The 13,967-nt window shown below is 42.3% G+C and overlaps 1 protein-coding gene, 1 long non-coding RNA gene and 1 pseudogene across 4 annotated transcripts; all 3 read left to right on the forward strand.

Moving 5' to 3' along the window:
- Positions 1–238: 238 nt before the first annotated feature.
- On the forward strand, positions 239–1,930 carry LOC116104744 (annotated as a pseudogene).
- Positions 1,931–5,414: 3,484 nt separating this feature from the next.
- Positions 5,415–12,041, forward strand: LOC116071211 (beta-defensin 33). 3 transcript variants are annotated; one of them, XM_031342662.1, is made up of 4 exons: positions 5,415–5,483; positions 8,850–8,883; positions 9,035–9,179; positions 11,827–12,041. In XM_031342662.1, the coding sequence occupies exons 1-4, from the start codon at positions 5,434–5,436 to the stop codon at positions 11,955–11,957; spliced, it is 360 nt and encodes a 119-aa protein (XP_031198522.1). In that variant the 5' UTR covers positions 5,415–5,433; the 3' UTR covers positions 11,958–12,041. The 3 variants fall into 3 exon arrangements, with proteins under 3 accessions (XP_031198522.1, XP_031198523.1, XP_031198524.1); XM_031342663.1 differs by having other exon boundaries at positions 5,416–5,483; positions 9,012–9,179; XM_031342664.1 differs by lacking the exon at positions 8,850–8,883 and having other exon boundaries at positions 5,437–5,483.
- Positions 8,035–8,713, forward strand: LOC116071212. Its single transcript, XR_004110763.1, has 2 exons — positions 8,035–8,396; positions 8,493–8,713. It is a non-coding gene; the product is annotated as an uncharacterized LOC116071212 (long non-coding RNA).
- Positions 12,042–13,967: the final 1,926 nt, after the last annotated feature.

Genomic DNA, 13,967 nt, shown 5'->3' on the forward strand with positions numbered 1-13,967 from the left:
TTGGTGAGCAGTGCAGGGGGAAATCATTTGGGGATCCCCACATTTGCTTAAGAAACTCTGAGTGTGCTCTCAAAGGTCAACTCCTTGACAAGAGAGATAAGGTGCTCTGTGTTTCATAATTGTAATTACTTGGGTTCTCTTCAGTGTAGAATAGATGTCATTTTATGCAGCACCTGGCACTATATAAGGCACTGAGCTCAAATCCCTCCACATCTCTGCACCTCACCAGGCTTCAGTCATGAGGATCCATTACCTTCTCGTTGCATTTCTCCTGGTGCTGCTGTCTCCACTTGCAGGCCAGGCAGGTGAATAGGGTGGTCTCAAAGTGAAATGAGAGATAGCTCCTTCCCGGTGTGTGTGTGTGTGTGTGTGTGTGTGTGTGTGTGTGTGTATGTGTCTTTCTATCCCTTTATCTTTGTGTGTCTGTCTGTCTCCCTCTCTCTTTATGTGTGTGTCTGTTCCTCTGTGCATACATCTGTCTGTCTGTTTGTCTGTCTGTATGTATGTCTGTTTGTCTGTCTCTATGTGTGTATGCCTGTCTCTCTGTGTACGTGCCCATCTCTGTGCTTCTGTCTGTGTCTCTCTCTCCTTTTTCTGGGTACCCTCCTTACTTTCCTGCTTTTCTTCCTTTCTTCTAAGCACATTTTAGAAAATGTGTACTGCATGGCTACCAACACAAACCAAGGACTCTCCCTTTCCGTTGAAGGAGTCTAAGATGGACTCATTTTGAGCTGATCTGCATTTCCTAACCCCTGATGCTAAGGTTAAGATTATGAAGTGAGTCTCTTATAGGTAGCTTAAAAATAATAACATAAAGACTTTTTTATTCTTATCTGGAAAAAAGGTATTTATTTAGAAATCTTTACATTTAAGAAGTAGAGTCCCTGCTTACTCTAGAGAGCTCTTTAGAATAACCATTTGAGAACTTTCTATTTGAGAACTTCCTCTTCCCCTAGCCCCACCGAAGACCTTTACGCACATACTGTCTACAGGGATAATTAGACTCATAGCTCAGGGGATGCTATGAAACCCAGTTTCCCAAACTCCGCCTAAATTGTATTTTGTAGAAAAGATTTATATTCTTTTAAATTATGTATATATGTGTGGATCTGTGTATGGGTGTGTGCCAAGCAGTGCAGTTCCCACAGAGGTCATAAAATGACATCTAATTTCTCAAAGATGGAGTTATGGGCACATATAGGCTGCCTGATATGGTACTAGGAACTTATCTCAGGTCTTCTGCAGGAGCGGTATGCACTCCTAACTGCTGAGCCATCTTTCCAGGCTCTAAGCTGTGTTTCATACTTGACATTAAACAAACAGAATAATAGGGTTAGACAACTCAAGAGAGGAAGCTAAAACAAGTAATGAGCCGGAGAGGAATTGATGAACACATCTTAGGCCAACCTCTGGCCTCTATACATGTGTGCACACATGTGCATTCATATGCACAGTCATACCCACTGGCTGATAGTAGAACAAGGGACATGTGTGCGGAAAAGCAAAGGCAGGGCCGTTAAGAAGCAGCTAGGAACTCATACAGAATCTTTACTGAGCTCCTGCCTGCTGACCCTGAAAATTCCAGTCAGGTGTGGAGCAGATCCTTAAACTTTTGGGTCCTAGGAAAACCAGCACCCCTTTACACTGCAATAATGTCTGTCTCTATCAAGAATTGGATTCAGTCCTGCTAAAACAGACATCCCTGTTTTCAGGGAAAAGCCTGCTCGGATTTCCTCATCATAATAACACATTGGTCTGTATTTCAACTCTCATGTGTGCTTTATCTTACTCATCTTCCAGCTATTGTCTACAAAATCAACAATCCAGTAAGCTGCTTGAGGAAAGGAGGCAAGGGGGTCGGTGCGTTGGCAATCCTGGTCAGATTGGCACTTGTGGAGTTCTTCTCCTCAAATGCTGCAAGAAAAACTAGAAAAGAAGATCAAGATCCTGTGAGACAAATAAAACACTGGAATTTGCTCCTCCATGAAGATGGACAAAACTTAAACCAAATTAAAATTCTTTGCTTAAATGTAAACACCTGTTGCCTAGGAGCTGTGTGAGTTTTGTCTTGGGCTGAATTCTAAAATCCTTGAAGAAGTCTATCAGTGGCACAAGCAGGTCTCTCTCATGCATACCAGCTTTATGGATATCTGTTCCTGTCTCTGACATGCTGGGTGACTTCCTGTAGCCAGCACACATACCTATCCTGCCCGACTTCTGCATACCCTTGCCTCCTTTACCTCTTTGCTTTGTCCATCCAATCCCAATGCAAGGCAAAATAGGTGACCACAGCTTCCCTTTAGCTTGTGCCTCTTAGCCATTCATGCCTTGTGTGGTTGTGGTTAAGACTTTAATATACAGTTTGGCTATGAGAGCTCTTGGGTGTGGGCTTGGTCTTTTTCATTTATGTACTGGCCACTGATGGGAAATATTGCATTATGTTATTTTAATTTGAATGGCCAAGATGAGTCAGTAGGGGGGCTTTCTTATATGTAGACATAAGACACAAGTAATTTATGGAAAACAAGATCTTGTTGAAAGCAATGAGAAGGAAGAGCAGTGTGAAGACCCAAAGGAGGCTATGGTGAGTAAGGGAACGAGGTCAGAGTCTATCTTAAGCCAGACCTTTCCACTGACAGACAACGTTTTCACTTTCACGTGGCTGCTTGCTTTAGCCTCTTGAAACCTTAAATATGGCAGTGAAGGAAAACAAGGAGCCCAAACAAGTCTACAGTTTACAAGGCTCTCTACTACAAGGTTGTAGAGGCCACTAAGGTCCTCAGACTATGAGGGATATGAAGGAGAAAAATATTTTCTTCAGTCATCCTGGTTTCTTTGGCCCTGGCCATGGGAATTGAAGTGAGTCAGGATAAACTAGCAGGAGCATGTTTTAATAGTATAGGAGCTATCCCCGAAGAGGACTCCAGGAGTAACAGGAACATCTCAACAAAGGGGACAGAAGAAGACCAGAAAAATGAGATGAGACCTCAGCCTTTGGGGGCCAGCAAGATGAGAGTGAAACACATAGAGGATGAGAATTGGTTTAGGGAGTTTTTTGGGCAGGGTCTGCTCATTGCTTTTTGGGAGATGGATGTTTCTAGAGTTAGGCCTGGTGGGTCAGAGTCCCAAGACCACTTTTAGGCAAGCACAGTTGTTTACAATTAAAAAAAAATCTCCACAAGAAAGTGGCATGTTTGAAGAAAGTCTGATTTCTTACAGGCAGGAAGAGACACTCTCTTCAGGGGTATATTAGAGATGAGAAAATGAGAGAAGATGCCAGAGTTCCAAGGTGATAAAGAATGCTCCTCTCCTCAGCTAATTCCTTCTCTTTCATGCCTTGATCAACAGAGAGCTTCATGTGCTCTCTTCAGAGGTTCACAGGATCCTGTCACATACAGCAGTCTGGTGGTGTAGGATATGACAGAGATGGAGACTCCACCACAGTGGGTTTTGGTGATGAGGAGGAAGCTGCTCAGGGAAAGGATGGATGTCCAGTGTCCTGAGGAGACACTGTCAAGGATGGGGATATTGGAGGCAGAGCTGCTTGAGCACAAATGCATGTGGGGACGTTTTAGAAACAATAGAGATGTGCCCACATTCATCATTTGGATTTTCAGCTGTGTGGCTGGGAATGAAGACTTGCCCCAAAAGACTGAAGACTGGAGATTCGCTCTAGCAACAGAACTTATTGAAACAATCCCTGGAAATGGCTTAGATCACGACACAGTGTAAGTGACTCAAGATCACAGATATATTTTTCTTACCATTAACTTTAGGAAAACCAAAATGCATTGGTTATTTTCATACTCATGTGGTAAATAGATGGGTTAGCATATTAGGTCCACGTGGGTGTAGACAAAGGAGGAATTATATTGATTGTTGACTTGCTCTGATTTGACTCCCATTTTAAGCTAAAGCTGGATTTAGCTTAAATCATCTGAATTGACAGGAAATTTAGCATTTGCCTAAAGGTGGGGCAAATTGTGCAAAAGGAGAGGCAAATATCTCTCCTTGTCTGAGGCCAGAGTCTTTAAGTGGGTAGAAAGGAAATGTCTGTCAACTTTCACCTTAACATGGTTATCATTTGTAATTCTGGCCTATTGGCAACAGACAGTCCCAACTTCAGCTTCTGCTGAGCTGTGTGTTAAGTGGGGGGCAGTTAAAGAGATTTGGACTTCATTTTTAATGAGTCTCTGCATGGTACGTGTGCTTCTACATTCTTCTGCATACAAGATATTGTATTTCCAAATGTGAAAGCAACTCAATCTTCCATCAAGAGATGGTTTATGGAAGCTTCCCTTGCTTCCCAAATAAGCCATTGTAGCTGTCTCAACTGAGAAGGTAATTTTCTTGCTGAAGAACCTCTGATGTCAAAAAGGATGGGAATCTGACATGTGGTTGTCTGGCTGCCAAAATCCATGCCATGTGATGTGAGCCTTTAACCACAAGATGCAAGTCCTAATCACTTTGAAATCACTGTGTTTGAGAGCCCATGAGGGAAAGAAGAGGGCAGCCCAATGACACCCCCACTAGCTTCTCAAGCCATCTCAGCTAGTCAATATGAGAAGATTCTAGGCTCAGCTTCAATCTGTCGATTCATGAGCATCCTTCCTACCAGACAACTAGTCAGGCTCAGTTTAACCCAAGCACCATGGCAGGTTTTTAAGCAAACTAAGTTTGAGGGTGGTTTTATCTTTCGTAAAAGTCTTCAATAACAAGCTTATACAACTGAACTAATTCTAAAGATGTTTCCTTCTGGGCTGACTGTGACTGATAAAACTTGGCTTGTGTGACCAATGTTTATTGCAGTGGACAGGGCAAACTTAGATGTAAAAGTGGTGTGGTTATAACTCCAATAATGGCATTTCCTGGCCTCTGATTGCACTGATTCTTTATTCCTGGGGCCTGTCAAGCATAGGGTATTTGTGAAACTCATGGAGGCCATTTTGGTTATCCTGGTATTTTCTATTTTCCTGTGGTTTGTAGACTGTTTAGTCCTCTTGAAAAGCATCAATCTAAAAAATAAACAAACAACAACAACAACAAATACAAACAAAAGAAAAGAAACAAAACAAACAGAGCCTGAAGACACACTAGAAAGGTGTAGTCCAAGGAAATCAATGAGAGGAGCTTTGCTCTTTGGCCATAAAGTTTTACCTTGTATGCCCCACTACTGAGTGTATGAATTTAAAGATGCTTTTGGCACTTTGTTATCCCTCAGCTGCTATGCATTGCTTGGATGAGTTCTTTCAGGGAAACAGTTTGAAACAGGAACCACCCAAGCCACACTTCCTTGCTCTTCCTTTCCCCACTCAGGCCTGACTAGTCATCAGGATCATAGTGCATGTTTTATGAGGCCTTCCATCTGCACATGATTTTTCTGACTGCTAATTAGGTCATAATTGGCACCCGCTCCCAAGTGGCCCTGCCTCAATGGACAGGCAGCACATTGCCTGTGGAGGGCAGAGGGAGTCCACTTCTAGGTAAGCCATTAGGAGAGACATCTTGTGGGGAAGAAGAGGTAGGGGACTGGTGGAGAGGATCACTCTTTACTTGCATGGATAAGAATGAGAGCTTGGGGAGAAACTCACACCATATGCTTTTTTTGTTTCCTCATTTGCTATCATCTGAGTGTTGTGTCTGCTCAAAAGTTATGTGTTCAAATATAACTCCCAGTGCAGGAAGTATTAGGAAGCAAGTCTTTGGGGACTTGATTCCACACTGGCAGCCTTCATGAGTAGAATTAGTTTCCTTCTGAGTGAGGAAGACTTGGGAAGAGGAGGCTGGGGAGGAAGTAAATGTTTTCCCAGAGACACTGAAGAGCAGGGTAATGACTCTTCTCCGGATCTCTCAAAGCCCAGTAGGTGGCCGGGTAGGGTCAGAGTGTGAAGGAAGTCATTCACAACACCAAGCCTTACCCTAAAACCAACTGATTATACCCTACTGTGTTGAAGATTTTTAAAGAGAAAAATAGAAGTATTTTTATAATTGAGACTAGAAAGACAGGAAGGTCCTCTTTGGAGTCTCCTTTGAGATTAAGGAGTCTCTGCATTGGCGCTGTTTTCATGAGATGCGCTCTGAATAGTGTGTAGTTCAAAGTGAAGGTTGTTTGACTTTACTATAAGTTTGGAGATAAGTTCTAAAATGTAGAGGTGACTTCCAAGTAGGATCCAGGTGCTCACTCACATTCTCTGACCTCAACCTTCCATTATGTTTAGGCTGAGAAGGGAAATGGGCAAATAATAACTTGGAAAGGTAAACCACCAATAATCATCATGTTCTACAAAACTATTTTGGTCAGTCACTGTTTTGGGTTATTACCAAGAGTTGTGGATGGAAAGGAAAGAGAATGGCTCTATGGTGCAGCTATATGCTTGCTAAATGAGGAGTTTCCCTAGAGATGAGGTACCATAGCTTCTGTCTCCCAGCCTGCCTCTTGTCCCATTGCAATTATGAGCAATGAAGCCTTAAAAACTAGGGTGCACTTCTCTTTAGGCTATTACTTATCTGGTAACCTACCACAGTCTACCCTGCCATGGTCTTGCCCTCTGAAAGAAAGGATGACTGGACCTCTGTGACCTACATTCATTCCCTAATCTTAGAGTTCTTAGGTAGGTGAGTTCCCATGAATACGTGGGTAGTACACATGCACCACACACACACACACACACACACACACACACACAGGCACACACACACACAGGCACACACACATATACATGCATACAATCTTCCTGTAGGCATGTCCTCCATTCAAATATTATTTTAGCAAAAATAAAAGTGTAAAATAAGTACAATTTTTTAAATGGATCTAAGCTTGGTATGATCTGCCTTATCTTGCTTGAAGAAAGTACCTATGTTGCATGAATGCTGTGTGAGCAAAGTATCTCTTTTAAGGCTCTAGAACATGAAGTTATTTAAGGAAGTTCTCTTATTGGAGTGTTGGGTGAAGTTCAATACTGTGTTATTAAATGATAATGCTGTTAAGTTATGTTACTATTCAGAAGGGAAATCCAGTGGGGGATTTTTGTTTACAATTCTAGTTCCCTCTAAGACCTTTGTCCCACACAGCCAGTTTCCCTACTGACATTTGACTTAAGGACTGAAAGAAACACAAATTGTCTCTATTTAGTTTTAAATTTTTTCACCCCATTTTCTGAGATTACCCAGCTTTTGTATGAGAGAACATATGCAGAGAGGTTCTTTCATCTTTTTGAAGTTTATTCTGAAATTCCTAGCCATGATCTCAGGTAAAGCTAAACGTTCTTTATGAAGAAGTAGAAGCTCATGAGCAGCCCCTCTTTAAGTCTCCATTCCTGATTTGTGGAGAAGGAAGCTGGCAATATCCTCATCACCAACAAGAAGAGGAGCTAGGTGCTCAAAGAGGCTGTTTTCCCCAAAAGGTCACTCAACTGTGTGGCAAGACCAGAGAAAGAACGGAAGCCCTAGGAGTTCAAAGTATTTGCAAACCCTTACTTAATCATGAGTGGCAAAGCAGACTTTGAACCCGGCAGATCTAACTACACAGCTCCTAACCAGTCAGAGTCCTTTCTCTCCATCCGCTAAAGACCATGGCTTACTCCAGAGGTGGGGAGAATTACTTGATGTTGGTATCTTAAGCACCATCTACGCTTGACTCCTCAACAGGACTCTCACTTATCATAGGAGGGCAGCCACTAGTGAGTGAGTAGGGATACCTGCATCTCTGAATTCCTTTACTGGCTCCTACCCTTATCTTTACATGCCATTGTTTCTATTACTTCTTTCTGTCTTGGATCCTTCAAGATACTATAACAAACTGCAACAAACCTAGAAGCGTGTGCATCGGTATATATACACACACAAACACACACATACACAACCCAAACACAGACACACACACAAACATGTACATACATACACAAACCTCCCACAAAACACACACACACACAACCCCCCACAAACACATGCACATACTCACAAAACACATATACACAACCCCCCACAAACACATACATACACACAGCCCACACACACAAAACCAACACAAACACAGGCGCACACACAAACCATACAAACACAAGAACACACACACACACACACACTTCATTTCTGGTAGCCATGGAGGTGAGAATCCCATGGTAAGAGTGTTGGCAGATCTGTTTTGTAAGGACATGGATCTCTCTAATGAGAACCCTCATCACAATACTCTCTCATCCCATTCCTCACAGGGGTATCTCAACACAGAGCTTTTCAGGGGACACAAACATGAAGCCTATAACACTTTACCTCCTCTCTGCCTTCTTCCATCTGCCCATCCATTTACTCAGCTGAGAGCTGATGACTTTGATACAGCATCTGTACTAAGGCATCTTCTGGCCCTGTGTACCTTGCCAGCTCTACAAGTGCCAGCCATGGTAAAAGCTCGAGCTCTTTCTCAACTGGTTAGCACAAAATACTGAAATTGAAAAAGGAAAGGAGTTTCCATTTACAAAATTTCTTCTCATTTTTAGCTTCTGAAATGGAGATGTGCCCCTATAATCCAAGCACTTGACAAATAGAAGCAAAGTTCAAGGCCAGTTTGGTCTACGCAGCAAGTTTGAAGTCAGCCAGTGCTGGATGGAGAGACCCTGTCTCAGCAAACAAAATAAAGCAAACACAAGTCCTTTGAATCATAAGTAGAAATGAAACTCATTGGGAAATCCTGACTTACTATAAAGCCTATGTAGGAGTGTGTGTGTGTGTGTGTTATTATTTTTTTTTTTTTTTGAAACATACTACTTTCGCCATGTAGCCCGTGCTGTTCTGGCACTCACTATATAACCCAGACTGGCTTTGAATCACAATACTTCTGCCTTTTACTTCCCAAGGATTGGAATTGCAAGTGTGCATCGCCATGCTCAGGTAAATGGTTTTGTCTTTGACAGGGGGGCAGCTGGGGTCTGTATTCATATGTTCATAGGTAAGGCATCCCCAGTTCCACCTTAGTTCTAGTTGAACATCTGCACTAAGTGTATAAGCTTTCCTTCTAGCTGAATCATTCCAACTCTCCTAGATCACCTGCTGCTATCAGTGCGCACGGAAGGAGTTGCCCTCAGACACTGCTGTTCCCTCCCTCCACCCCAAGAACTCATTTCTCGCCATGAAGCTGCTATTTCTTCTCTTTCTCCTCCTTGTGTGTCTTGCTCAGATAACATCAGGTAAGCCATAAACCCATCTGGATGGATGAGATGGTAGTTGAGTTTGGAACCTTGGAGTAAAGCAAACAAATTCAATCATGAAATGAAATGCATTATAATAAGATGTATTTTTTATTAGATGTTTTCTTTATTTACAATATCTCCTTTCCAAGGTTCCCCTCCAAAAAAAATAAAATAAAATAAAATAAAAAAATCCCCTGTTCCCTCCCCCCTCCTCCTGCTCACCATCCCATCCCTTCCTGCTTACTGGATAATAAGATGTCTTGACATGACCACAAGAAGCATAATGTATCTGGCTACTGCTGCTGTCACCTTGACAGACTCAGCCCCATGTTGGTGAAGGGTCTCTAGGTATGTCTTCAGGGGATATCTTGATTATGTGTATTGATAAGGGAAGACCTCCTGGGCATCGGATTGTGAACTGTATCAGTGGAGGATGTACGCTAACCTCTGGCATGCATGCATGTGCCCCTCTCCCCTTCTTGACTCTGATGCAACATGGCCAACTCCCTGAAGCTCCTGTTGACGTGACCTTATGGCCATGGTGTACTTTGAATTTCATATACTACGAGTGGCCTGGAACTCACTATGTAGACCAGGAACTCACTATGTAGACCAGGCTAGCCTTAAATTCAGATCATTCTCCTCCTGAACACTAGGGCTGAAGTTGTATACTACTATTTCTGGCCACAAAGCAGGCTTCTAACACACCATAGCTACTTTATCCTTTGCAGCAATCGTTATAGAGTAGGTATTTTATAGCTGTGATGTAGAAAATGATGTAACTAGCTTCAAGGCACACACGCTATATATATGGTGAAATTCACAAGTAAAAAGAATTCAATTCTACAGGTGAAACTTTTAAATACCCAACTATCTTAGATAAGAAATTTATTTATGATGCAATTTATAATAAATTTATTTGTTTATGGTGATAAGCAAAGGTTGTTTTTCAGTGTGAATATGACTCATGCAGTGTTTGAGATTTGCTTATTCTACAAGCTGAATTCTTATTTACCTAAAAATTCAGATTTAATGAGGTGGTCTTACATTTTAACTGGTGATCTTGCATGGAGAAAACAATGTCCTCAGGCTTGGAATCATAAAAGAATAAAGGTGATCATCCTTGCTGAGGTAGAAAAATCCACTCAGGCCACAGAGATGTTCTGCTCACTACAATCCATTAGTCCAGCTTACAGAATAGCTACCACCATGGCTGTTGCTGGCCACTACAAATGAGAAGAGCATCTAAGGACTTTCACTAGAAGTTAAAGACTCGAGGCCCCAGGGGTACCATTGCTGGTCAAAATTCACTGGCTGGGCTCATAGTTGTATGTATTTAAACAAAAGATAAGGCAATCATATTTTTTATGTTGAGACAGCGAAGATCCAGATGAATTTTTGAACAGCCTAAAGGAAGAGAGAAGAGGAGGGGAAGATGGATAGATGAATGACAGTTTTAGGTGGTATCAAGATGATGACGATACCCATGGTTGATAGATATGGTTGTGGAGGTGGCTATAGATAGAAGCATATGTCTATAGCTGCATGTTTGTTTTGTTTTGTTTTGTTTTTCTGGAAAAGCCTACTTGTTTTCAGTGGCAATGTAATGTAGTTATATTTAGGACCAGAGTATCTTATTTCCAGTTGCTTGCTCTCCATCACAACACAGCACCTCAAAAAGCCACATGCTTTGGTAGAAACAACATTCAGCATTTCCTTGTGGCTGTCTTTCATTCCTGGGCTTTGACTTTGTACAAGACATGAATTCTCTTCTGCTCCTGCCCTACTCTCTCCATGGCTTCATACATTCTAACTTGCTGGGCCATAGGAGAGTTGACACTCATGTGTGAAGACATCACAGGGTATGAAGCTGCACACACCAAACTTGGGAGGCACATCGCTCAAGTATCAGCAGCATACCATCTCCATCATTCACTCACTGTGTACTTCCTGGCATTTGGTGCACACTTGTAAAGTTTCATACAGTCTAGGAGGAAGGCACATTAGGAAGGCTTCATAAAGAACACGTGGAAGGAAGTAAATTACTCACATTCTCTGAACACAGTCATGTGGGGTGCTTTCTCTGATCTGAGCATCTTTCATTTAACTAAGCTACGGGCACCCCAGGCTTTCTGAAGGCCCAGGAAATAGAACACCAGGCTCTGAGCACTACATGGGTCTCAGCTACCACAAGTCATCTGTGCATTTATCTTGAAGACAACCAGAGAGGGGGGAGAAAGAGAGACAGAGACAGAGATAGAGACACATTGAGAGACAGAGAGACAGAGACAGAGAGACAGAGAGAGACAGAGACAGAGAGAAAGAGAGAGAGAGAGAGAGAGAGAGAGAGAGAGAGAGAGAGAGAGAGAGAGAGAGAGAGAGAGGAGAGAGAGGCTCTCCTTCATCACCTTCTTCAAAGACACTGAAATGTGAACTTATCAAATGATCTCCCTCATCTTATTTTCCCTTTAATAGTCTGCCAATAAGAAAATGGTTATCAGTGCAGGACACAGCTGAGCCACCAGAAAGTTAGCGTGGGTCTCATGGACTCTTTACTCACCCTTGCCAGGCACAATAAATTATAGTATCTTTGGTTTAATGAAGCTTAGTTTCATTTTTTCACTTCTTTTCCTTTTGCTCACAGGGCGCAAAAGAAATTCAAATTTTCATCAGTGTGAGAAAATGGGTGGCATTTGCAAGAATCAGAATACCCACGGATGCTCTATCCTGCCTGCAGAATGCAAGAGTCGATACAAGCACTGCTGTAGGTTGTAATGGCAGCTTGCTGATATGTGCACTACTGCCTGAGAGTAGTCAACTGCTCTGATTTCTGTGAAATAAAACCACCATCCTATATAGCTATTCTTTCCGAGGCTGTAGACTTTAGGTGAAATGGCAATGAGCTTGAAAAGGGAGAATGTGTTGGTGGTGGTAGGGTTGGAGTCCAGTGTTTCAAAGTTCTTGGTCTCTTGTTCAAGAAATTAAAGGCTCACAAAGATTCACAATAGGAGCAAGGAATCTTTGCTGAAAGTTTGGGGTTAGAAGCAAGTGAGACTGATATTGAAATTACCACTTCCTGCCTGCCTTTCTCATCTCAGGGGTAGTGTGTGGTTCGATTTGTGAAAACTAAACCAGAAAATCTGTGGAGTTGATACACAAGGCTAAGCAAACTTGTCGATGGCACTCAAAGTTAAAAGAGATTGGTATGAATAGGAATGGCCCCTGATGGCTCACTTGTTTGAATGCTTGGTCCCTAGTTACTAGAACTGTTTGGAAAGGATTAGGAGGTGTGGCCTTGTTTGAGGAGTGTGTCACTTGAAGATAGGCTTTGAAGTTTCAAAAGCTCACATGATGCCCAGTCTCTCTCTTCTGTTCTCTCTCTCTCTCTCTCTCTCTCTCTCTCTCTGTCTGTCTCCCTCCCTCCCTCCCTCTCTCTCTCTAACTGTGAATCTTGAGAGGAAATTCTCTAGAGTCATGCCTGCCTTCCTGCTTCCAAGCTTCCCACAATAAAGATCATGGACGTTATAACCCTCTGAAACTGTAAACATGACCCAGTTCAATGTTTTCTTCTATAACTTGCTTTGGTCATGGTGCTGCATCACAGTAATAGAATAACTAAGACATGAGTTAAATGAACATCGGTAAAGTTGAGATGGAGTCACCAGTGACTGTCCCCATGAACCCACAGGAAGCTGGCTGAGCTGCCTCTGAGAAGCTAATCTTGTAAGTTCCCCTGGAGAAATGTCTAGTTAACTAGGAAGTAACAGATACATTAAATTAGGCAGAGATTTTATAATACATAAAATGTCCCAAAATATTAGAGAGATAAACCTAAAGACACAGTCAATAATGATTTAACTGATTTATTTTTTTCTGTGTATGTGCTAGGGGGTGATAAAAATGTATACATGTGTGCTCACTTGTGCATATGTACGTGAAAGCCAGAGGCTGGCTTAGGTTCTATCTTCTAGTCCTCCACTTTATCATTTGAGATGAGATCTAGGCCCTCCAGCTCAGCTAAACTACCTGATAGTGGCCCTGGAGATCCGCTGTCTCCTCTGACTGTGCCTAATAGTAAGGTTACAAGAACTGGTCACTACATCCACCGTTCACATGGGTTCCATGACTCAAACTCAGGGCTTCATAAATGTGCAACAAGGATATCTATTACACTGAACCGTCTTCCTGTCTTCATAAATTATTTTCTCTAACTCACTGAGCTACACTCCACTTGGTGACCTAAGGAATTCAGAATCTGTCCCTTTACCAGGGCATTAAGAATTCATCAATGCTTACCTATCAATAGGGCTGTGAACAGTTCTGGGGTACCTGCTCTTTAAAGTCCAGGCAGAGTACAAAAAAAAAAAAACCCACCTTCTAAAAACTCAACTGATCCTACAAAGAAGATAGATTCTAAGGGGCCAAAGGCAATATTCAGTGATCTATATTCAAGCTCAGCATGGCTACCTAGGAGACATCAGAATTGAAGACACAGCTAAGATGGTTTTAAGCTCATAGATCTTCAGCAAGTTTGTACTGCTGCTGAAATGTACATAGGAAGGAATCAAGCTTACCAGGATGGTTACAAGTGAAGCCCCCACAGGCTTCACTTCAATCCCATAGAAGCCCCCACAGGCTTCATTTCAATCCCACAGAAGCCCCAATAAGCCTCACTTCAATCCCATAGAAGCCCCAATAGGCCTCACTTCAATCCCATAGAAGCCCCAATAGGCCTCACTTCAATCCCACAGAAGCCCCAATAGGCCTCACTTCAATCCCACAGAA

Source organism: Mastomys coucha, unplaced genomic scaffold, assembly GCF_008632895.1.
Source record: "Mastomys coucha isolate ucsf_1 unplaced genomic scaffold, UCSF_Mcou_1 pScaffold22, whole genome shotgun sequence".
Lineage (NCBI taxonomy): Eukaryota > Metazoa > Chordata > Mammalia > Rodentia > Muridae > Mastomys > Mastomys coucha.

What these genes read in the sequence shown, in the direction of transcription:
- LOC116071211 (XM_031342662.1), top strand. Translation starts at nt 5,434, where the DNA reads ATGGACAGGCAGCACATTGCCTGTGGAGGGCAGAGGGAGTCCACTTCT. An exon ending in GTGTGCATCGCCATGCTCAG is followed by an intron (nt 8,884 to 9,034) that starts GTAAATGGTTTT and finishes CAACTCTCCTAG; the next exon opens with ATCACCTGCTGCTATCAGTG. An exon ending in TCTTGCTCAGATAACATCAG is followed by an intron (nt 9,180 to 11,826) that starts GTAAGCCATAAA and finishes TTTTGCTCACAG; the next exon opens with GGCGCAAAAGAAATTCAAAT.